Below are 25372 nucleotides of genomic sequence, written 5' to 3' on the forward strand. Positions count from 1 at the left end.
AAGATGTACCTTCTGTCCGTCGCCACCATAGAGTTATTATAATGTACGCTAGAGGTTCAAGTGGCGCTAGTGTGCTGACGCAAATTGAAGCAGACAGCAACCACTCGAAAATTGACTTCCTGTAATGCATTTCTATGGGAAAAAGTGAGTGCATTTTTTCTCTGCGCTCGATCATTAGAGCAAATATCCCGAATAATTTGTACGTACTAGGTAGCTTGGAACATTTCTCAGTCAGGCCAACGAAAGAATTGGTCAGTTACGGCGCTTTTCTTTCGAATTCATCGCATTAAAAACTGTGCTGAAACAACTTCGTATGTGTATTTATGTGCACTGTCGGACACTGTTAGCTCGGACGCAGCATCGGCGATTTCCAGCATGGGGGATATACGTTCCAAACAAATCTGGAAAATCAAGAGCGACGATAAGAACTATGCAGTAACACTGGATCAGTAGCTCGCAGTGCATGTACGATCAAAATAAATTGAAGGCCACATAATCTATTCTGATTTTAAATAAGTAAGTACCGCTTTATTCTTTCTGCCCCGAGGGAAGCTGCTTGTTCTACGTTCAAAATATCACCCGCGCGCTCGATATCTTTGAGAACAAGTGCGCAATAAAAGCTGCCCGGCAGAGAAATCAATACGAAGAGAGGCCTTTCATAGCCCACAGACTTTATTCTATACGCTTTGAAGGTTTTTATCCGCTTATGCACGACGGGATCATTTTTATATGGTGACAGGACTGGCATATTATCAATATGCAAGCGGCACCGGAATGCTGACCAGCCTTGAACTCGCTCCATATTCATTTTGATTGTAATTTTGCTTTGAATCGTCACTTGTTTTTACACATCTTTGGGATGTGTAAGACATCCCAAAGATGTGCAGTGCTCCGGGAGGTGTCGCGGCGTTCCCTCGTGGCTCGCCGCGACACTTCCCGGAGCACTGCACCCGAAGCGGTCCCCCCCCCCCACCCCTTGTGACGCCACTGGCTGATATTATGGACATATTATATGCAAAAATAAGTACATTGGTATTAAAGAGATATTATAACCAAACGTAATAGATGTGCATGAAAAGAAATGTGTACGGAACAGGACCTTTAAGCATTTGACAAGTTCACAATCAGTGGGCGCAATGCTTGAGTTCCAGAACCTCTTTGATCCTCCGTGCTATGCGCGAACGCTGAAGAGCTGAAAGCGTTCGTGGCCATTCGTGGCAGCATCGGATTCAAATTTCAGTCGCACAAGCAATGTGGAAAACGCGAAGAAATAAAAATTGGACGGTAACTTGCGCCATCTAGGAAGGGCTTTTGAGGAACCAAAAGGCTTTGGCACAGGCGTCCCTGTTGCCAGGAGAACCGCGCATGCGCACCGAATGCAGGTCAACTTTGGTCAAATATCTCGCAATAAACCTCGGTTCTCGCACTCTGAGCTGTCTCCAAACTCTCAAACTTGAACCCAAGACTCAGCAAATTATCTCCCCGAGGGACCACGACTACTGCGCTACATGTCGTCTTTACAAAAGCAAGTGCTGAAGAACAAGCTGCCTCCGATGCGACCGAAGCCATTCGCCCGTGTCCCGTAAGTTTGGTGTCAAGTTGACGAGCTGGCTTCAGGCCATTCCCTGTTGAACGTTCCTCCCTGCGCAACTTTATCGTAGCTGTTCGGTAGCGACACAGTCTTCATTGAACACCACGCTTCGTCGTTAAAACTCTGCTCGTACGTCGATCTACAGGTAGCAACGGGTGATCAGACAACTTCGCTCGTTTGTTGCACTCTCCAAATCGGGGGCGCAGTTTCATATGTGGGGCATGCATAACAAACTGCAGGGTTCCGTGCCTGCGGCGCCAGCCGAGGGAAGTTTAAAAACGAGGCCCCTTAGCCATGCCCTCAACACTGCGGTGCTCCAACAGTGATCGTTTTAAGCTCATTAATTCGAGTTCATGTTGCAAAGTTATGAAACATTTGTCACAAGATATATCCCCCCCATGAAATTACATTATTTCAGGCGTTTTCGTGTGTGTGTGTGTGGGGGGGGGGGGGCTCAAGTGTTCTGTTTTTATCCCCTTAGATCAGTGACAGCTCTCTAAACTTGATTTTTTTATTGATATGTAATGTCACTTGCAATATATATTTTGTCATATAAGACCATGAATAAATGGCTCCCACTTTTTAGTATGTTTTTGCCACTCTACATACTTGTTCGGTGACCGTTTCCAGCATTTTTTTTGGCCGTCCTAATATTTTGTGCTTCTGTGGCTACATTGCTTACCAAGTAAAGCATTCAGGCCAGCGGTGATATAAGCCTCCGGCCTTGTCGTAATAAATAAAATGTGAGCTATTTGGGTATTTTTTAAGTTCGGGAGTTTAATGCGGTTTATAATCTTCCACATGTGCAGGGATCGTGGAAAATGCAGCTCTCGCAAGAAAGACTATTCTCCCCTGACCTGGCGCAGCTATTTCACGGATGCCAAAGACGTCAAGACCGATGAAGGCAATGTATCCTCTTTGTCGAGTTGGGCTTTGCTTTACGAGCTGGAGGCATGTGGATGCCCGTCAACTGCCTGCAAAGTCTTTAGTGTCTTTGTTGCCAGTCGTGTTTGCAGTAGTTAGACAACTGTCGCACGTCTTTGTTCTCAAGACCGGATACTAATTTAAATCAATATGGGCAAAGTGGCACCTCATTTATGTAGTTAAATCAATGACATCCCTGCCAAAAAGAAAAATAAAAGAGCTGGAAATTTAATTAATGTTGATACATTAATTAATATGCAATGTGAATGACTTAATTTTTCTGAGGTTCTAATTTTTGCAAATAGCCTACAATTTGTGAAAAATAGGTCCCGAGAACAATTCCGGTTAAATGTAAATACATTGGATTCCATATTGAGATCCCACCGCGTCGCAAAAATTAGAACCCGCGAATTATTCCAAAACTTGGGGTTTGACATAATTTGCGAAATATTGAGCCCGTGAAAAATAAGTCGTTTACAGTATATACTGGTAATAGAATAAAACTTCAATGTGAGCTTTCACCGGATATCCACAGTCTGAATGTCGAAAGTGAGACAAAAATGAGGTGCTTGATCAAAAAGTAAGTGCGCAAACGAGCCAGTCTAAGTGGAACATAATTGCAAAGAACTTTGGGACTAAGATGAAATGAGGGACAGTAGAAGTGTGAAGACTTTTAGAGAGCTGTGAATTTATCTGACATGACTGAACACAAAAGAGAAGAAAGAAACAAAAAAGACAGTAAAAAGATGCAAAACAAACAAGAAACTTTACCGATTTTCCACAAATATATCCAATTCGCATTGACTTGTCCTAACCAAAAAGATGGTGAGAACCTTCTTTTTTAGTTTGTTTTGGGGGGAGGGAATGTGGGAAAGGAGGTTCATCTGGTATATTGCACGTTCGAAAGGATGTCCTTCATCCTTCAGTAGTACCTTGACGAAGCAAACTTTGCTCTAAAAAAAATATAATTAAAGGTCTTCCGAGTGTACACGAAAGGAACTACGGGCCCATTACTTCTGCTGCTTCATGGAGGTGGCTACAGTGGCCTGACTTGGTCCCTCTTCACTGTGAGTAATTAAGTCATTTTATAACACACACATTGCATAGATTATGCTTATGCGATGAAGTCGTGAGCATCTCATTATCTCTCTGCAGCCAATGAGACGGTGGCATTAGCCGATATGAGCCTTGAAGGACGAATCACAAAGCAAGAATGTGATGCCCTGCGTTTTTTTGTATTGGAATTTAGAATTTTAATTCTGTGACTACAGAATTGGAAATTAGAATTAGGATATGAAAAAAGAAAAAGCAGTTGAGACAAAATGACTACATTTTGTTTCGTAGGAGTTAAATGGCCAATAATTGTGTGTGTGTTTTTTTTAAGTAATAGTCTTGTAACAGGGCGGACTCTTGGGTTTAGTAATGCCCTGTTATTTTTTTTATTTTATTATGATTATTAACAGTGGGCACGCAGTATTAACTGATTTATCACATCTTGCTTGTCTTCCATTGCACCGGTAGCTTGGTACAAACAAGGTTTTCGAAGGTCTTCTCATTTATAGAAACAGGGAGCAGGTGCTTTTTATGATCTGAATCTATGTATGGGATACTGTACCGGTGCTGAGTTTGAATAATTCGTGCTTTTGTCATTGTATTCTTTTTTTTTTCAGTCCGAAATGTGCCACATTGTTGAGTGTCGAGTGGCTGCTCTTGACATTCGTGGTCATGGTAAGTTGCCATTCTTTGATCTTTGTTTTTATTATGCTATAGTATTCTTTTGTTGTTGGCACTTGAGAGTATCAAGTGTTTGAATTTGTAGATTTCTACCTTCGTTAGGCTTGCAATCATAACAAAACTTGCCTTTCTAAATTTTTGTTTACTAAAAAAAAAAGCAACAAAAAAACATAAAAATCTTTTCTTGTTTTTATATGACACATTTTTAAACATAAACTCAGGCACAATATTGGTTCAAAGATGCCCGACAAAGAGGATATATTATTTGCGACAATTGCCGAATAGGCTGATCAAACTGAAGAGTGCCCTACTATTGCAACTAGTCCCCGGTCGCAACATTTCACATCGTGACAGTCAGAGGAAAGATATGTTGTTAAACAGACCCTTAAATATGGGCGCACTAAATTCAGCTAATTCAGTGTGCTCACCTTTGCATGGCCTTATATTGATATTGTGAGGAAGCAGACGAGCAAAGGGCAAGAAATTTAATTTGAACCGCCATTGCTTAGGTGCCAGCGCGAGAAAGCAAGCGCTTGTGTTCGCTCAACCAGCAACATCCTCAAAATATGTATGCAGTGCAATCCACTTATAACGATAATCAGAAAACCCGAAAATTCAATCGTTACTACCGGTTATCATTGTATCTGGACTGGAAGCTGATTGTATCTAGTCTAGAAACTCTAGGTAGTGATGTTCATAAGCATTACATCATTATATGTCGTGTCGTTATAAGTGGATTGCACTGTATAGACGGCGCCGCTGCATTCAGCTTAAGAAACAACCATCTGCCACATTGTTGGTTGTCTTCCTGTTTTCCCCGCTTAAGGTGAAACCATGACTACGAACGACAACGACCTGTCTGCTGAGACTCTGTCCAGGTCGGTTTGCTCACTTTGATGCACTCACTCGCTCCTCGCTTCCTGTGTAGAAGGAATATCACGAGGCATACTAACTTTCAATTTTTGCAAGCTGTTGACTCCGACTTTGCTTTTTCTTTCGACGTTCGCCTTGCTTTTAGGGACATTGGAGCAGTTTACAGCGCAATGTATCCCGACGACTCGAACCAGCCTCCCGTCGTATTGGTGGGCCACAGGTGATCGATTGCCTCCTTACTCAACTTGACGAATCAGCTCACCAGTTCAGACTGGTTCACACATTTACGTTTGAGTATAACTGAGTATGTTGTGACCGCTTACGGCGATTTCCTGTTTTTGTGCACGTTCTTTCATTGTGGGCTGGTAGTAATTCTCACAATGTTATAAGTGATTGTTTCTCATAGGTGGCGTGTGGATCTGACATCGCAAATGCTGCAAAACCTTCAGTTTAGTTGTATGCAGTTCCAGGTCTACGCAATAGATAGCACCAGTGTGTCAGAGGCAGTGTTCTGAATTTTAATCGATCTATTCCAGGGCAAGAGATTTGTACCTTTGTGTTCGAAAACCTACCCGCGTCCTGCGTCGCTCTATCTGTGTTATCACGTGACACGACCCGCTTGAGTAACTCGAAACGTTTTGGGTAAGATTTCGAACACAGCCATAGTGTTTGTTCTCCTGTCATAAGCGGTCACAAACAGGGGTCTCCCATTTTTCAGGCAGGGGGCTTGGGAGAGGAAAGAAAGATTTTTTGCATTGCTGAACACGCCGAAGTTGTCTGTCTTCCGGTAGTTGCTTGCTCTTGGGCGTCTGGAAATGTCTAGGGTGCCAGGTGCGGGACTGGTTCTCTTTCTCACTGCAGATTGCCAAGTCATTGATGGATGCATTTATTTAGCGAAGAACCATAATGGGAAATGTCCCATCGACCAGCACTCCTCTCTGTGTAATTGCTTTGAGAAGTCGTACTCAATGTCAATTGCGGAGTGCGAGTTCATCTGCTTCTTGCGGAGGAGTTGCCCTGACGTCAGAACGCCGAGCTCTGATTGACTCTGATGGAGAGGTAGTGGGTAGGCCTCAATGCTAGCTGCCTTGAGGTCTACCGACCATCCTTCCAATCGGAGCCAACCAGAGCTCGGGCGTTCTGACGTTACTGCAACCCCTGCTTAAGAAGCAGACAAACTTGCATTCCGTATAACAGACATGCGGTTTTACCAAGATTTTGATCGCTTTTACGTTCGTTGTTGAAGTGTTGCAAACTCTAAGGTTTTTCCACGGTGTGTTTAGTTACTGGACTCGAGTGCCTTTCCCCTTGGGTATCTTGTGTGTGGTGTAACTTTACATAGCACCGGCTGCAAGCTTACCAGGGAGTACTCGGACGTGGCACTTGCTATATTTAAAGCCTCCCAGGATACACTTGTCTTTACCAAAGGTGACTGGGACCCTACGGGTACTTCTTCATTCAGCTCAGTGTTAACAAATGAAATGTGACCCATCTTTGCCCTTTAAAAAAAACAAAAAAAAAACACCTTTTTTGATTTTAGTGGTTTTTTTTTTCATTCCTCAAGTGTCGCACCAATGCAGGTTTCAGTTTTGATCTGCTTCCTGCCTCTCTCAACTGGGCTTTCGATTTTTTTTTTTTTTTTACATATAGAGCTGTGCTTTGTGATAACACCTCCAGAAAGGCAAATGTAGGGCGTTTCACCTCTCGTCTTATGGTGAACACAGAGACCTAGACAAGAGAAATGACCTAATGTAGTAACAAACTAAACAAAAAAAGTCCCATTATGAAATTTAAGAAAATGCCTGTTAAGGGGGCCACTCAAAATGAGTCGCACCAGAATGCGAGGCCGGAATGCGTCTCTGCACAGTACCATGTCTCGAAAAATATAATTCGAGAATGAAAGCTCTCCTAGGTTAAAGGCATGCAGACATTGATCAACTTCAAACCCATAAATCGGGTGTCTTTGATAATAAAACATACTTCATAAAGCATGTTACAGTTTTTCTGCTTGGGACCAAGATTTGCGTTTGGTGTGCAGAAAAAAAAAATCCCGGTATTCGAACGGTGAAGAAACCGATTATTGTTGCAGCATGGGTGGCGCCGTTGCTGTGCACGCCGGCTACACGAACGTCATACCGAATCTGATTGGTCTCATAGTGATTGATGTCGTCGAAGGTTAGTCCCATTTCTTCTTACAGTTTCCCACACTGTTTTGTACTCTTTCATACCCCATATATCCAAACGTCTTCCAAACTATTGCAATTAATGATGTATTGTCTACGCAGAGCGCAAGTTCATTGGCTTCTTTTCCAGGGGTTGTGGTGACGTCGGAACGCCTATCTCTGATTGGCTTTGATTGAAGGATAGTGGGTAGACCTCAAGGCAGCTTGCTTTGGGGTCTACTCACTACCCCAAACGTAGCATGAAATAGTTGGCACCAAGTATAGACCTTTTACATTTACTTAGTGTTGTGCGAATATTCAAATTTTTGAATATTACGCTATTCGATATTCGCTTTGAGAGCAGTTGTGTAGTATTCATGCTTTTCGAAGTGTTAGCAACCTCGAGTCGCGAGTTTGTTTACTGTCTGAAAGTCAGTGAGGATTGATTTCTAAAATCAAAAGTATACTTACACGTTCGGCAAAACGGTACAAATACTATGGTGGAAACTTTCAAACATATTCATCGTAGTCATTTCATCAACTTTCTTTAATAACGGGCGAAAGAAACTGAGCAACGAGCTCCAGAGACGCCGGTGCCATCCTTGCCAATCTTGGCGCCCTGGTAGCGAACACATTTTTCGCACCACTGGCACGTCCAGACACAAAGTTAGAAAAACAAGTTAGGGTAAAAATAAATACCTTTAGAGAATTTTCATAACCTGCGTAATTTCATTATGCAGGTTTATTTCTTTTGTTCCATCATTTTTAACTCTAATTCCAGTTAGGCTTTTTGGTGTTTGTATTCCCATAAATACGTCATACGTGAATTAATTATGGCCTCATTCTCACAAAGCTGTCCACTTAATAATTGCACATATGCAAAAATTATCTTGCATGCCACTTTGCGGCCAAGATTTTTGAACACTAAGTATTTGATATTCGATTCGAAAATATTCGGCGAAGATCACTATTTGCTTTGAATTCAATTTGAAATTAAAATACACTATTCGCACAACCGTACATTTACTCACGTCCTCAGCCACCTGGTAGGCATATCTGGTATCAATGACGAAAAAATAATAAAACATTACCCCTACAAAGAGTAAAAAACAAGAACAAAAAAAAAAATAGAGGGGAGGCAAAACGAGAATCGGTGACGGTTAAGGCCCGTTCACACTCTTGCGACCTCAAACCTCGGTTCCTTAAAACTTCTTAAACCAGAGAACACACTGGTGCCATCTATTGGGAAGCAGTGTAAACTAGGCGGTCCGGCATATTTTTTTATTTCTCGCGCATTATCCTTTCTTTCATGGCTCGAAAAACTTTTGTCAATGTTATAAACGAGCCTTTCTATGAGTATTACGCACATTTGACCTTGGAAATCCCGCAAAACCTTCGCTCTTGTGAAATGCAGTTCCAGGGTCACCACATAGATGGCGCCACAATGCCAGTGTGTTCCCTCATTCTAAAAACATTGTACTCGGTCGCAAGAGTGTGAACGGGCCTTTATGCTTATATCCTAAATGTGTTCTGGTGGCGCGGCGATGGCAAAACATTGTTTACGCCCATACTGGAAGTGGCAAAAATTCAAGATTCATGAGGGTTCTCCGCAAGCCCTTGTTGAAAAAGTCTATGCGGAGAGCAAGTCGTCTGCTTCATGCGCGGGCGTTGCAGTGACGTCAGAATGACGCCGAGCTCCGATTGGCTTTGATTGAAAGGATAGTGGGTAGACCTCAATGCTAGATTCCTCAAGGTCTAACCACAAGTTTTTTCAATCAGCCAATAAGAGCTCGGTGTTCTGACGTTATCGCAATCCCTGTGCAAGAAGCAGACAAACTTGCGCTCCGCATGGGAGGTGCCAGCATTTGAACGAATGTCAAAAGAGAGCGTACGAGTGGCTTCCACTTCTGCCGTTACCATTTTTTCAGGGACGGCAATGGACGCCCTGCAGAGCATGCAAACGTTTTTGAGGGGCCGGCCGAGCTCTTTCTCTTCCCTCGAGTATGCCGTGGAGTGGTGGTAAGCCGTCCGTCTTAAGGAATGATTTTTCAAAGAAGTGTCTCTATTTGTCTGATATGCTCGACATTTTCGGTGGACCTGAATCTCGATCGAAACATTGCAACTCTATCTACCGTAAAATACCCACCAAACTCAAGATTTGATGATAATCGCGAAAAAATGGGGGATGGGCGCTTGTCTGGTCATTAGTTTTGCATATCAATGTACTGTGCATATTTTCTCGGATCTTACAAATTTGAGAATGGGCGCTAAGTGTGGAATGGGCGGATGCCTGATATTCTACGGTATCTCAGTTTGGGGGATAGCTTTTCGTCTTGCCCCAAGCACTCCGGATGAGTTGGGACCCACATTTTGTGTAGGCCTTTCGTTACAACTAGAGATGAGAAAACATCAAATTTTTATCTGCAAATCGAATGCAGATACATTTAAGGTGGCGATGCAAGCGAGTTGGTTCATGACTTCGGAAATTGGAATATTTTTATGTTTCTTACGAATTGAGCATAACTACTTTAATTACGTAATATATCACGGCTGGAAATGTTTTTGTTTTTTTTCTAGAATACATGTCTGTGAAAAGGAACAGTTTCATTGCATAAAAAAATATTGCGTGGTTATATTTAGAACAACATAATGTAGCATTGCGAGCAAAGCAATGCATACCTCATTTGTAAACATTATTTGAGCAATATTTAATTTAATGAATATTCACACACCGATAATTACAACCACTGCTGCATCTTGTGGATCTCATTGGTCAATAGTAACTATACTTCGTTCCACGATTACAGTATAGACCACTTACAATGTAACCGCTTATAGTGCAGGACCGGGTATAACGCGGCTTTTTTAAACCACCGGTTCGCCTCCCATAGAACTCCATGTAATTACATACCGCTTAAAATGCAGGCACGCGAAGGGAAATACCAGTTATAGTGCGGTTTTCGGAACAACCCGGCGACCGCGCCGACTGACCGACGCAGAGAGCACGCTTCCCTGTGTGACACTAGATAACGGCGCGAGCCGCAAGCGGCACTCGCGGGGCAAGGAGGTTGCTTGAAGAAGCCGGGAGAAGCGGAGAGAGGCTTCAGTTGCCATAGCGACGGAGGGATGCACCACGTTTCGTTCACGTGCGTGCGTCCCTTCGCTGCGTTGGAAACAACCGCAACGACAGACCAATCGCAGGTCGAGGAGAAGTGTTCGCGCGCGTTGCATGCCGGTCGCGGGCCGGCCGGCCGGCTGCTTCTATCCGTAAACGTGGCGTCGGTTTTGATAGTCGATGTAGACGGCGTGGTAGAAGCTCATCGTTCCGCGTAAAAGCGCTATCCTTGACTGTGAATTTTCGTTGTGTGTACTAGAAGGGAAGATCCACCTACTTGTGCGGCGATGTTGTGGCGGCACTCTCAAGACTGCAGAAACGCCCGTGTCGTCGTGTTTGTTTACTTCGACTGCAGTGGTGCTTTCTAAGCATTTGTGTTTTCGAACATCGCTTGGATTTCTTATTTGGAACATTTCACGCCTGTGCTAAAGTTGAAGGTATTACTGGCGCATACCGTATAAAGGATGTGAATTTTCACGCGTTTTCATCGCCGGAGAAAAGTGATTAGGGTTAGCAATCCTCAACGCTCGCAACGTCCGTCCGCAACCTGCGACGCTGTTAAAAGGCTGCGCCAGGCAAAAGTTGCTAATTTCTTTCAAAATGTGTGACACATTTGAGAGAGAAGTGTACTAGTCTGGTGAAATAAAGACTTTCCTCAAACTAAGCTTTATTTTTCATCTGACATAAAATAAATTCTTTTCCAAATGTAAGTTGTCTGATGGCATGCATTTTGGCCTGAAAAATTGATGTTTTGGTTATAGCGCGGTACTGCTTACAGTGCGAATTTTCGCGACTCCCGCGACAAACATTATATGCGGTCTACACTGTACTTGGCAAACTGTAAAAGCTTTTGCCCCCGCGGCCCAATAAGAGCGTCGGAGCAAGTGACGCCACGTCACGGGAGCGTTTGCGTTACTGTGCTAAGGAACCGACTGTCGTCTGCTGAGAAACCAACCAATTTCGGATGAACGCCCACCGCCTCAACATTGCTGCCTGCTAGAGCAGCGAGCTCTTCGAAAACAGTTCATGAGAGAACCATACGCTCAAGTTAACTGTGAATCTGTGGTGGGTGCTGTTGCTAGGGCGATGTTTTCAGCGGAAGCGGTCGATTACACGGTTGCAATAGACTACTTCCATAAAGCCCTGCATGCAACACGGCGCGCGTTGCACTCTGGGAACTAGTTGGCCAGGGAGGAGGGTGGCATAGTTTCGGTTTCGATCGACACGTCGACACGAGATTGTTTTCTGGTCCCGAGAGCGTCATTTGTGGTCTCTAAACTAACCTAAATGGCCAGACCTCGAAGCTTTAGCACAAGCCCGAGACGTATAGCTTGTCTTAACACATGCTTGTTGTATTTTTGTACTTGAGCCTTCCTGTTAGCGTTCTAATCGAGGTATGTGGACGAGCCAGTGCTGGGAATCTCGACGCTGCGAAGCGCGGGGATCTTGCTTGTGTATGAATCAACATGCTGTAGCAACCAATGCGTATGCATACATCGAGCTCGCGCCTTCACATTAGTGTTGTTGATCAGGAAGTTTGTTTGTTTCGCGCGTCCATACACGAAATATTACTTCTTGCCATTACTGTTTTTCTTAATACGCCTGAGTATGCGAGGTAAAACTCGGTGGCGCCATTGGAAAGCTCAATTTTAACACACTTCTTATCTCTTATCTGTACTGACCCGCAGCACTGCACGAAGTGAAGTCCCCACCCGCTTGCATTGCACTAATATTCAACATCGCGTATGCGCATAAAGTTATCCTGCAATCATATAGGCAAATTCGCACATACAGACCGTTTGAAGAAAGCAAAAGTCGAGCACTTGTGTGAAGAATGTCGCACCGTTTGCCGGAAGTGCGCCGGACGGGCATGAACCCCTATGCGCACCGCATATAAGGGGTTCATGCCCGTCCGGCTCCCGGTGCGACATTCTTCACACAAGTGCTCGAACGAATTCAAAGCGCATTTTACGGTTTCTAATGGCCATAATATTTGTTATGTGTTTGTTTTCTTCCTGCCCGAGTATGCCGAGATAATTTCACACACCGTTCAGGCACAGATCTTGGGCGTCAGTAAAAGCTCGCCCAAAAAGGCTTAGCGAGGAGTATGGGGACGCTTGTTAGGGTCTCCGTCGTAGCTAGCCGATCTCAGCGTTTGCGAAAAGTTAATCTTCTATCAGCATAAAATTTGAGTGGGAGATATATGAGTACACGAGAAAGACATCATAGTAACTTTTGTGCAGTAGTGAGGTCGAATTTATTGCATTTCCTTAAAAGTTCATGCGTAAAAGCTGGGCTCAACATTGATAACCTGTGAGGATGCGGCTTGCTTTTCGCCCAATGAAGTAACAAGAAACGGACGTTAGGCAAACAAAATACGTGTAAGGCTCCAGATGAACAAATTTCAGTTCTAGTTCACTGGTACTAGACGGGATTATTGAAATTGAGCTCAAACATGCACTCGTGGGGTGAGGCGACTAAGCCACGACTTACTACGTTCGCATACGCACGCAGAATATACGGTGTTTCGGGAACCAAGGAAAGTGCTCCGGTCTTCGTTTTGTATCGCTCGAGAATGAGTGTATTGTACGTTCGTGAAAAGTCAGATAATCGAAAACGCAAGCAACGCGTTCGGTGGCGGCGTGATAGCACGAGATGAAGCTGCTCAGTCGAAACCGAAACTGAGTGGCCAACTAGTTCCCAGAGTGCACTGCGTGGTATTTCGCCGCGATGGGGCGCGTCGGTTTTGGAAAAGTCCATTGCCAACGGCCATGGCTCTACAACAAGAAGAAAAATAGGGAGTGGATATGGATGTGGTGTTACTTTCTTGGTTCAAATATAATTGAAACTTGTTAATTTACCAATGTTTATTCTTTATTTTTTATTTAGTCTCGGTAGAGATGGAATTGCACTAGCTCAATTGCCATTAAAAGAACTACAGTCATACTACTTTTTGTCGCGGACTGCGCCGTGGCTGGGGCGGTAACAAGGCCTTCGTGGCCTCGACCATGGAGTGTTACCACGTGACTTGCTCCAACGCTCCTATGGGTCGTGTTGGCTGCAGCCTCCGTAGTTCACCAAGTTATAGTAAAACAAAGTATAATGTGACAAGACAATTTTTTTTCTTTTTGAGACAGTGTCTTTTTTAGCGCATTGTGTTGTCTCGTTCCTACTCTTCGTCCCTGTCGTGAAGCGCTATTATGTTCTCCAAGTCTTTTTTACATTATATATCTACAATTGTCTTGCTCTTATATTTATATTTTCGCAAGTGTGCTGGCACTTGGCATGCAACAGTGTCGTCATCGGATGCAAACGGAATTTCTCGTTGCAGCGTACGGAGCGGTCAAGTGCGCAACCTGGAATCTGCGAGAGTCTCGATGCCTGCCCAGTTAAAAAAGTGAGGCTCCACACTTCCATCTGCATTGTCCTTGCACCTTAATTATCTCACGTAGAGGAAGCTTGCATCACGCGAACGAAAGGCCAAAAGGGCACGATTAACCGGGGAACTGGGCCCCCGCCTGGGACACTCGGCAGTGCATTGTCAAAAAGGTACAAAGTGTCCACAAAAAAATTATAACAGATTTTTTTTTTTTTTTTTTCAAAAATAAATTATGCATTTCTAAACGCTCAGTCTCTGCCACATTAATGTAGCGCTAGCGGTTCGAACCAGACTCCAAAGTTTCAGAGCTTGCAGTTATCGGGTTCAAAAGTTACAAGTGACTTTTGCAAATTTTCGCTGGGAAAACCGTGGCCGACAAAGCCCAAGGACACATGGAGCTGTCCGGTGTCAACTACGAGGAATAGGATCCACTTTCCCATTGAAATGTTTAAACAATCACTTTTAAGTTTTTTTTTAATAACACGACAGTTAGTTACTGACAGAACGAGAACAGCAGTTAACTCTGGCTGGCACAGTTGGTCGCAACGCGAAAAAACTCGAGCGATTTGGCAAATGCTGCCATTGTGCATTGAAAGATGTTGGGTGAACGTTCATCAGCACTGCATCCCACAAGATTTTTGAACGGGAAGTATGTCACGTGAAACCTCCTTATGCGAAGAGCAAGTTTGTCTGCTTCTTGCATGGGGGTTGTGATGACGTCGGAACGCCACGCTCTTATTTGCTAATTGAAAAAGGAAAATAGTGGGTGGATATCAAGGTATCTAGCCTTGAGGTCTACCCACTACCCTTTCAATCAAAGCCAGTCGGAGGCCGGTGTCGATTTGATATCACCGCAACTCCTGCGTAAAAAGCAGACAACTTGTGCTCCGCATGGTGTCACACGTGCTACTGCGGTTTCTGCACTGATAACTCTGCCCCTTCCACAGCTCGAGGACAGGCGAGCCGGCGACAAAGAGCATAGTGGAGACGGCAGGCAGCCGGACGGCGGCCGAGGACGCTGAGAAACGTCTGCTGAACGACGAAGCGCCTTCCGTAATGGCGCGGGTTGACCCGATTGCTGAGGAACCGGAAGTGGGCACGGCGGAGAAGGTTACGCTGCAGGATGGCTCCGGGGCCTTCAAGCCACCGTCTGCCGCACGAACGTCCGTGAGCTGCTCTTGTCAAATTTTCTCGGTCCCCGTGAAATTCGTAGCGGGCTAAGCCGGTACACGGTCTGCAGTTGATTTAACTGGTGAAATATGCGTTTTTCCTACGGAATGCTTACGTAGGCTTTCCTACAGAATGCTTCCTTAAAACAGTCTATATCCCTACAAACGCTCGACACTTTTAGAAAAATAGACCGGCTCTCTTTCATGCAGAGATTGTACTATAACCCGTGTTCTCCCCAAACCTTTTATTTCCCCGGTCCATCATATTTCCTCGCGTTGCGACCACCCCTGTAAAGTTGAACCCATTTTTTCGAAAACCAACACATTCAAATACTCACCTTTTCCATTATGCATATCAGATTGTAATAGCTTGCCCATAATCCTGGCAACCATAAATACCAGTGACCATAAATGTTTTTCCTGGCTGATTTCTAAAATGTTTGACTAATGTTTATATAATGTTTCCTGAGCTTTTCTTCAATTTTTTTTGTTTTTTGTTATTTTGTTTTTGAACCTTGAATATGACACCCCCCTTATATAATGCCTCCCTCAAGAGGCCCTTCAGATAATAAAAATGAAATGAAATGAGTGTATTTGGGTGTAAAAAAAAATTGTGTAAGTAAACCAGTAAACTAAGTGCAATTACACTTTTTCCAGAGGTGTCCTTAGGTGATGCATTTATCACGCGCAAAGTCTCATAAGTGTAGGTTTAAAAAAAAATTTTTAAACCTAGTTTTTTCTGGCTTTTTTTAGAAACGGTAAAATTTGTCTGGGTGACGCTGCTACTTATGGATGTCGCAACATAAAGCAAAAACGTTAAAACTTCTTTGAGACGAACACCCGCAAATAGGTCCAGCAGATCCAGGCGTGTGTGGTACAATATCAGAGGAGCGACATCAACCAGTAGGTTTCTGCCATGTTCCTCCCAGTGCACGGAAAAATAAACTGGAATTTTTTTAGGCTCACATTTTTTTCCAAAGCCCACGTTTCTGAAGTGTGAATATGATGAACGCATCACCTAAACACACATCTCTGAAAAATTTCAATGCACCCAGTTTATTGGTTTAGGTATTTATACCAATTTATTTACTGCCCAACAGTGCTCATGAAAACTCCGTTGAGCTTACTGACGTTGCGGTTGACTTAATAGTCGCTGGCAGGACGAGAATGAGAGAATGACATAGCGTCTCTCCAAAATGCCCAGCCTCCGCACGTGCTCATTACCATTTGTCACGCCATAGCTGCACGCTTACGCCCGAGGCTTACAAGACGTGCCAGTATATCGAAGGTGGGGAGTTCGCGCTCGAAGCGGGAAACCGAAAGAGTTCCCTACCATTTTAATTCTGTCCGCAACTATGCGGAGCGCATGTTCGTTTGCTTTTGCAGGGGTTGTGGCAACGTCAGAACGCCGAGCTCTGATTGGCTCTGATCTAAAGGATAGTGGGTAGACTTCGAGGCAGCTAGCATTGAGGTTTACGCACTATCCTTCGATCGGAGCCAATTGGAGCTTAACCTCCCGATGCCACCACAACCCCCTGTAAAAGAAGCAGACGAACTTGTGCTCCACATAGACATGCGTACGGCTTTCGCTCTGCTTGTTAAGCCTGTTTGAACTTCTATTTGGTCGGCGGGGTTGGCTGAAGCTTTTTAACATGCCCGCGTGTGCAGTGTTGGCTTGCGCGGAATGTTTTCGGAAATGTGCGGTCGTATTTCGCTGCATTTTATTTCGTTTGCTCGGGTGACATTAGGGGCAGTGTCATGTGAGAACCCTTTGAAATTTGGGTATTGGAGACTGTGACGGCGTCGGTAATCGATGTTTCCGAGTCGCTGACCTCTCCGCGCTCTCTTGCTGCAGGAGGACTCTGGCAAATTTGTGTGGCGGATAGACCTATCCAGAACGGAGGAATACTGGAGAGGTGCGGCTCTGTCTTTCTGTCGCTTATTATTATGTTGTTATCATATTATCATTATAATATTTTTTTTTTGTTGCTTTACATGATATTCTTTAGTTCTAAAAAAAAAAGACAGTCAAGTGCACAAAGTTGCAATGCGAGCACAGCCGTTATGCAAGATTATATTAGAACTTATTGGCTCCTTGTTCACTTTTTGTTTTAGTTCACAAATTGTTTTTACCACCTGTTTTTTCATTATACTTGAATGTTAAGACATTTTGATATCGTTGGCTTTGATCTTGAGTGATGTCATTGACATTTTCGTGGTGGCGAAACGGAAAAAAAAAAACAAAAAAAAACAACCTATTTTGGAGCAGTTTGTCCTAAGTATGATTTTGCACCACAAAACTCTTATTAATCATCATTATCACCGCGGCAAAAAATTCAGTATTTCGAGTTTTGGAATTCATCTCTTTTTGATGCTACAGAAAGAGTAAACGCTAGATTCTCTGCAATAGATTAGCACCAACATGTTTATTGACATAAAATTCCTCCTTTCCATCTTTGGCAGGCTGGTTTGTCGGATTGTCCTCTCTGTTTCTGATGGTACCATGTCCAAAACTTCTTCTCCTGGCCGGTGAGTGCCTTAGTTGTTTTTCCCCCTCTTTCCAAAAAGAATACTCTCGGAAAAAAAAAATTTCCACTTTAGCGAGATAAAATTTTCTGGTTTAGTTGGGCAATCCTGTATTCTAATTAGCAATTCCAAGCAGTCGCATAGTTGAGGGACATTCCTACCAGTGATACATTTTGTCTCTTCCAGGTGTCGACCGCCTTGACAAGGATCTCACCATCGGTCAGATGCAAGGTGAGGGTCTTACGAAGGCGTCGAAAGTGTGGAACAGAAAAGTTTCTAAAACAAATAATGAACCCGTTTCGAGTAAAAAGCACCGTCTGGAGAGACTATCTGCCGACTACAAATGAAGGGTATCCCAATGTTCCTCCACCTATCAAAGCATATTGGCATTTCTCGGACATTTCATACTTCTGGTTAAAACAAATTTCAAAATTTTCGTTGTCCGGCTATGTTATTAATGTATTCATAACCTGCCTAGTTCGAACTGCGTTTACATGCAATTCAGACTTTTTGTTCTCGCGGCCCCGTTGATTGCGCTTCTCACGGAGCAACGGTGCACGGTAGAGAAGCAACACCCGCGGAGCTTGCTTCCGCAGGTGTTGCTTCTCCGCCATGCACTTGTGCTCGGTGAGAAACACACTCAACGGGGCTCAAGAAGGACGCATATGAGCTATGAAAACGGGCACCACGTGGAAATTTCCAAAACAACTTGCGCGAACGCTGCGACGTGGCGGCATGGCATAGGTACTATCGGAAACAATATGAGCGTGAACGCGCCTCCGCGTGTCGCCGTTACCTAAAGCGCCGCCCTGCGGCGCCGTTGTGAAGTTTTGCGCATGCGTGTAGAAATCCTGTCGCTGTTCTCGCTTTGACTGTGAACTCCCGTCTGTCGTCTGCTATGCGCGCGCTGGCGGCCGCTCGTGCTGTCGTCTGCTAGGCGACTCGTGTATTTCCGTCACAACTCAGACAAACGACTTAACATGATTCACGATTTTCCTGTGCGGTAACGTAATGCCCACATTTGATACGTGATAAGTAGCTGGCGTCTTTCATTGGGTCGAGATACAGCGACAACAGACAAATGGAATAAAGACAAAATATCTGCAAAGCTTAGCGTTCAACTACGGTGAGCCCGGAAAACATTCAGTTGAGTGAAAAATTGCTAGAGTTCCTGACGACGAACGGATCAACATAGTTGAGCTGTCCCTCCGGGGCTACTCTCAGAGGGCTATATCTAGCATGGCTGGAAGACCGCTGAAAACTGTGAACCGGATAATACAAGCATATAGGGACGAGCTGTCCAGGGCAAACACAAGTCGTGTAGAAAGCGCGTGTGTCCGCCGAGCATGCAATGTTGTGCGGCAGACGACAACACGAGCGGACGCCAGTGCGAACACGAGTCGCATAGGAGACGACAGCGTGAGCGGCCGCCAGCGCGCGCTTAGCAGACGACAGACGGGGGTTGACAGTCAAAGCGAGAACAGCGACAGGATTTCTACACGTATGCGCAAAACTTCACAATGGCGTTGCAGGGCGGCGCCTCAGGTAGCGGCGACACACGGAGGCGCGTTCACGCTCATATTGTTTCCGATAGTACATGCCACAGCGTCTGTGCAAGTTGCAATTAGAACTACCGCGCGGTGCCCACTTTCATCGCTCATGTGTCTCCTGCTTAATAGTTTGCATTAGACAACTTTGTCTGATGAACAGACTTAATTTTGTTTTCAGTTGTCATGTGCTGCCTAAACAGTGTGCGATAAACAACATTTTTGAGAGATAAATAAACTTGTGTCATACATTTAACACGTGTTTCATGTGTGGCATGCCTGCTTATGATCAGTAGGTCTATGTAGAAATGATCAAATATCTGCTTTGTATGTGTTGCCATTCGTATGCCAAATCATAATTTTATCTTGCATCATGTTTAAATAAATTTCAGAAATTCTGATAATTCAAACAAAATATGTGCCTTCCTGGAGTTTGAATTAATGAGTCTACTGTACTGCCTATCCTAGCTAACAAAAAAAAAAAAGAATCGTCACAAAAATCTAAATATGTGCAGAGATAGGTGCTGACAACATTGGTTGAGCATGAAAGAGCCCTCAGAAAATGGTGACAACAGGAAGTAAGGGTTAGTATTTTGGCAGCGACTGAAAAGAGAGTTCATTTAACTCCATCTGAAATCATAAAACCAGAGCCAAACTTGAAACAGTGTTCCAGTATTTTTTCCACGGCATTGTAAAGCTCTCATTTAAGAGCTGCAGTACACTAAGGCAATGGGTTTGCAAGGACTAACTGTATTCAAATATAGGTTTCTCTGGCTCTATTTGGGTCGCAAGAGTGGAGACGATGATCAGCGTCTCTTAGCCGCATGGTCACGAGTGACGAGCGCTGAAGTATTGTCGTGAACTGTACGAGCGCGAACGTCGGAGTGTGTGGCCCTCCGCACATGCAGCGCTACCTCGATGCTGACAAAACTGTGGAGTGGATTTGGGGGGCTGCAACCAAGTTAGTGACAGTGCTTCTCTTCCAGGCAAGTTCCAGATGCAAGTGCTTCCCCAGTGTGGCCATGCGGTGCACGAAGATGTCCCTGACAAGGCAAGTGCTTCTGTTAATGCCACAGCTTTGTTTCCTTTCGTCTTGGATTGATAAAAATTGGTAATGTCGAGTCGAATTGAGAGCTTCTTTTCGTTTTGACGTGGCAAAACTTCTGCGAGGACTCAGTCGACTAGATCTACCAATTCATCATCAGCACATCGTCATTGTTGAAGGAAAAGCTGCTCTAAAACCTTAGGCAATAATATACACCAACTCATGTTTACAAACAAACCGGAGCGCCCCTAGCGGACGCCACCGGCGCCGTGCATGTGTGTGGGCAAGAAGCTCGCCGTCGCCCATAAACAACCCATTGAAATGCGATGTTGTCGGCGTCGGTGTCAGTCCCCCTGTTTTTTTTTGCGTTCGGATTGTTGATTCTACGTCTTCCTGGGGATGTCTGACTCCTTGAGCGGCGCCAGTGAAATTACCGAGGCTCGTCACATCGCAAAACTTCGCGTGGATAATGTGACATGTGGCGATTCATTCCGTGTGGACGCCGCAGTATGTACGCTAAAACCTAATTCGCATGATGAGATTTGCTCGCAATTTTCAGTCGCGATGCCGCTCGGGCTGCAAAAGCGTGAACCGTAGCTGAGATAGTCGACGTCGGTACTGAAAATCGAAAGCAGAATCGGACCAAGTCAATTAGGCATAGTAAGTCAGTGATGGTCACTTGTAACAATGATCAACATTTCCTTGTATCCACTGTTTACATCCCCAGCCTGCTTACCAACCTTCAAAGTTATGTCTTTTGAGGCCTGCACTTACTTCGTATAGCAAGTACCGGGCCAACATTTAATCTACGGACCGGCGTTGTCTAAGAGAGCAGACAACAAGCAGAAACGTTTGAAAGAGCAGACAACAGTTTGAATGATCAGGCGGCCGTTTGAGCTTGCCGCACTGAACGTAGTCCGCAGGTAATCCGCACAACTTGATGGTTTTCTGGCGTTCATGTTGGAATAAAGCATATAAATCTGATGACCACAAGTATCCGTGAACTCAACTCAAAGTGCTTCCCGCCCAAGCAATCGTTGTCCGACGGCGTCTGCAATTTCCCTTTTCACGGCACATATCCAGATTCTCGGACGAACCGAGCACATGAAAACCGACCTTCAAACGTTTCTCGTCTCTTTTGGTAAGGCCCCTGTCCCGGCGTTTTGAAGAGAAGGCAGGTTTTTGTCTGGTTCCCATCAAAACAACGCAGGAATGCACGTCTGGCATGAGGACTTCTGCCCACAGCCCCAGACCGGAAGTGCGACCGACACGCCACCACCGCGCCGTGACGTCACAGAGATGAGCTCGTGTATAGAGATGGTATAGAGCAGGGCTCTCAACCGTTGGCCTTTTGGTGATCCCTCGTGGACTGGCAGAAATGATGCGGGATCCCTTCCATGACCTGAAAGGGATGGCGTAATTATGACGACAGAGCAAATTAGCACAACTATGTCATTTGCTCAGCTACTATATAGGCCGACAGAAATGTAGGAATGAGCTCTATATTTAGTCGCGAGTATATTTAGCCGAGATTGATAAAAAAGAATATTTATGATCACTAAAATATTGGAATATACCGTAAAATACCGGGGGAGCATCCACCTTGCCTTTGCTGAAAACCGAGGTAATCTAGACATGGGCACTTGTGCGGTCGAATCGGGCGCTTTTACCCAAGTTTGTGAAATGGTAATGGTGGGCGCTTGAACGAAGTGGGTGCTTCTGCGGTATATTACTGTATGTAGGTTGACACCGATTTTGAAAAGAATTTGAAAAATAAGAAAATTCATAAAGACTTTTATTTCGAAGTGAAGGCGGGGGAGCCTCACTGCCGTCCTAATCTTGTCGACGATCGAGGTTCCTCGATTGTTTTTGTGAACGAGCCGGCTTTGTTTGTGCTCACACGCAGGTGGCCGAAGCGGTGGCGACGTTTCTGGTGCGCAATAAATACGCCGAGCCCACAGCCCACTTTCAACGGTGAGAGTTGCGGGTGCCAGTTTCGGCTTTCCCCCCGGACGCCTGTCGTCTGGACAGCTTCCTCTTGTCGCCGCATTCTCGTACAGATTAATAAATGCGGGGAGCGGCGAGTTCCGGGCATCCCGTTGTTGCTCAGCAGCCAATGAGGTCGCGGCATTTGCCGACGAGAGCGCCGAGGAGCGAATCGCGAAGTGAAAACACAGGAAAGCCACGCCCCGCGTTTCTTAAAGGGACACTGGCAGGGTACTTTTCCTCGCCAAGGTTTTTATTTCTACATGGGATATGAGAGCCCAACTACCCCAAATACAATTTGCAGCTCGAAATTCATTGTTTTGTTTTTTTTGCCCGAAAACCACTGATTGAGAACTGGCCGGTTTGTGTTGTGTTCACTCTCTTTTCCTGGTCACGTTTCGTTTTCTATGGTTTAGGCAAAGCCACAAAAAAATAATCAAAGTCGCAGGTCACTGAAAGCACACACTCAATATTAAAAATTGAAAAGAAGTATGAGACCCATTTTTTGTGGCTTCTAAAAAGCTGCAAATATGTTAATTGAAAAAACAAAAAAAAAGAAAAAAATGTTGCACAGTTACCTGACTTTTGCCAACACCCTCCTTTTCTATATTTCTTCTTCTTCCCCAGTCCAGTTTCAGTTTCGAGCAGTTGCGTTTTTTTACTTTATTAAAAATATATGTGACGCTGTCGGCAAAATATTGATTGGGTAGTCTTCTGAAACCATAATGAATTGCCTGACAAAAAATAAAAAATTAATTTTTGGGGGATGTCAGTGTCCCTTTAACTGTCAACAACTGCAGCGTACATTCCAGATTCTAAACTCTAGTGATTTACCGTTTCCCGCATTTGCTTTGTATAGAGGTTTACGGAATTCCAATTTTATTTGCAGAACATTTCCTGCCTGTTAGCCTCCCTCCAAGATGCGCCCAACATTGTACGTACGTGGGTCTCAAAATAAAATGGATCAATCTTCCGCGCATTGTTACTGTAATCTTTGGGGCTGTCCCGTCTGAACTATTTTTTTATTTATTGATACTGTAGGTACATTGAAGACCCCTGCAGGTGCGGGGCAATGACCAGTGCACGTATGAGCATTCATTCACGGCATGTATATGTAACAAAGAAATAATATTACGCTGTTTTATAGCGTATTGAAAGCGGTGCTGCCGAATCTCGTGAGATTTTCAGTATGAACGGGTAAATATTATGCTTCGCAGTATTAGTTTCAACATACCCGTGTCCTGTGCCAAAAAATAACAAAAGCAAACTAGTCGTTCAGACAGCAGGAGTTTGGCTACCAGAGTATGGCTACATTGTTGCCCACTGTACATGAGAAATTGAGCCAGTCCATTACGAGTGCACGCCGCTAGATGCTCATATTTAGTCCGTTGCAACTGAAGAAGGTAGTGCGAGGGTAAGACGGGCCGGGGAGGTGGAAGCGGACGGAACGCTGGAGAGGAGAGAAGGAAACTTCCTCCTCTCCAGCATTCCCTCTGCTTCCTCCTCCCCGGCCTTCCTTTCCCTCGCCCTACCTTCTTGAGTTGCAACGGACTATAGATCGAAACGGGCAGGAGTGGTCATTAAACCCAGGATCTGTCTTCCGTGTTAGTTGTCGTTGTTGTTTCCTGAGATCTTTTTAGCACTCGCGTGTTAGTATGAAGAGGAAGAAGACAAAGATGCACTATTATAACGATGAAAAGGAGAACGACCACGGCGGTCGCGGCTTGACAGGAGCACTGGTTGTCAAATTCATCATTATGCTTGCCATCATGTTCATCTTCTTCTTTGCCATCATCGCGTATGCAATGCACAAGAAAAAACAGCCGACTGACAACAGCAACGTAACTAATGCTTCTCCGGTACGTTTGAACCTGATCAGGTTTCTTCCACCCTTCAGGTCAGATTGAAACAATCTATTGGGCACAGTCCAAGATCGTAATTGGACCACTTTCGGGAGATCCCCTTTTGCTATAAGCTTTTAATATCCTGGGCAGTGATGGGCACAAAAGATGCCTTCACAGTTTCAGTCCTGTGAAGGCTACAAATTTTGTTTAATGGGGGCCCAAGTTACTTTTGAAACAGCACCAAGTATTTCTTTTCCCGCCTACATAGAGTACCAGCAGCACGACAACTTCAACCATTACACCGGTTCCCCCCGGTCGATGGATTAATGGCCAGATTCAACCCCGACGGTCGCGGGATTGGGCCAAGCAGAACTTGCCAAATGCCACCGACGGGTCACTGGAGACATTCGCCGACTACTCGCTTTGGTGACAATAAACGCTGTTTCAGCATTGTTTGCAAGCGTACAGGAAGAAGAAAACTGACATCTCCTAATAAAACAGTTGATGCTTTTATAAATGTGGATTGTTTTCAAGGTCTGAAAAATATAAGGCTACGGGATGAACTGAAGTATTATAGTCGGTTGCAAGCTAAGAAAAAACCGGAAATGCCTCTCAGAGGAAAATGTAATCCTACGCTGAGAAACGCCAGCCAATCGTTTTCATGACGTCACGATTCCGTGGACCAATCGCAATCCTTTTGAAAAAAAAAAAAGCTCAACATGGCTGCTGGCCTTAGCAACGCGACGCTAGTTTCTCGTGACAATTATTCTGCTTTTTTGCACCGTGTTTTACGTGCCCGAGGTTACGCCACGAAATCTTAATGGTATCGGCTTGCGTTTGCAGCAGTTTTTGCGCGACAACGTGAGAATCCAGCGACGCTATCGCCAACGAAAATTTCGAAGCGGGCGCAAGGCTTAGCACTGCTGAGAGCTGGAAGACGGTATGTTAGACAGTATCTTGGACAGAAAATGAATTGGGAAGACGGTACATTGTACATGACTTTCTTTCTTTACTAAACAGCTATTTCGTTGACAAAAACATATTCTAACTTATTTAAATGTCCTGAATGAATTAAATAAATATTGTAGTAGTTTAAGACACGTTTCCTGGAGGAAGAAAAAGCAACGTTGCTAGCGAACTACTTTCTCGACGGTGGAGGCACTTCAGATGGGCGCAATGCGCTTGTGGGTGGAGCTAAAAGATTGTTCTTAGCTTGCAACCGACTATAGTCATATTCGCAACTTTCACAACTTGTAGGGGGTGCACTGGCGCCTATCAGAATGGCTGTCGTAAAGTAGAACAGCAGTACGAGGCTGGGTCTGTGACGCGTAGGTATAGTTTTGCTATATACGAGCAGTATTGGAGCCTTGCTTTATTGTTTAACGTCAAGAAAGTATAGTCAGGCCCGTTTATCATGAGGCCAAGCAAGCATCGAAGAGCTAGGGAGCACGATTCTCACATTGCGGTACCACCATCG

General features: G+C 44.6%; 1 protein-coding gene across 5 annotated transcripts; it reads left to right on the forward strand.

Moving 5' to 3' along the window:
• The first annotated feature begins 1359 nt into the window (after positions 1–1359).
• On the forward strand, positions 1360–24412 carry LOC8026764 (protein phosphatase methylesterase 1). Of its 5 annotated transcripts, XM_042289891.1 has the most exons (17): positions 1360–1582; positions 2401–2500; positions 3490–3582; positions 4186–4243; positions 5076–5127; positions 5268–5342; positions 7212–7297; positions 9213–9303; positions 13731–13796; positions 14726–14945; positions 16803–16863; positions 17411–17476; positions 17660–17704; positions 20007–20071; positions 21972–22039; positions 22941–22985; positions 24164–24412. In XM_042289891.1, exons 1-16 carry the CDS (start codon positions 1509–1511, stop codon positions 22957–22959), a joined length of 1239 nt encoding a protein of 412 aa, XP_042145825.1. In that variant the 5' UTR covers positions 1360–1508; the 3' UTR covers positions 22960–22985; positions 24164–24412. The 5 variants fall into 5 exon arrangements, with proteins under 5 accessions (XP_042145825.1, XP_029825871.3, XP_029825873.3 ...); XM_029970011.4 differs by lacking the exon at positions 24164–24412 and having other exon boundaries at positions 22941–23024; XM_029970013.3 differs by lacking the exons at positions 1360–1582; positions 2401–2500; positions 3490–3582; positions 24164–24412 and adding an exon at positions 3852–3881 and having other exon boundaries at positions 22941–23024.
• The last annotated feature ends 960 nt before the right edge of the window (positions 24413–25372 follow it).

The sequence above is a fragment of the Ixodes scapularis genome, unplaced genomic scaffold (assembly GCF_016920785.2).
Source record: "Ixodes scapularis isolate PalLabHiFi unplaced genomic scaffold, ASM1692078v2 PGA_scaffold13__105_contigs__length_92229423, whole genome shotgun sequence".
Lineage (NCBI taxonomy): Eukaryota > Metazoa > Arthropoda > Arachnida > Ixodida > Ixodidae > Ixodes > Ixodes scapularis.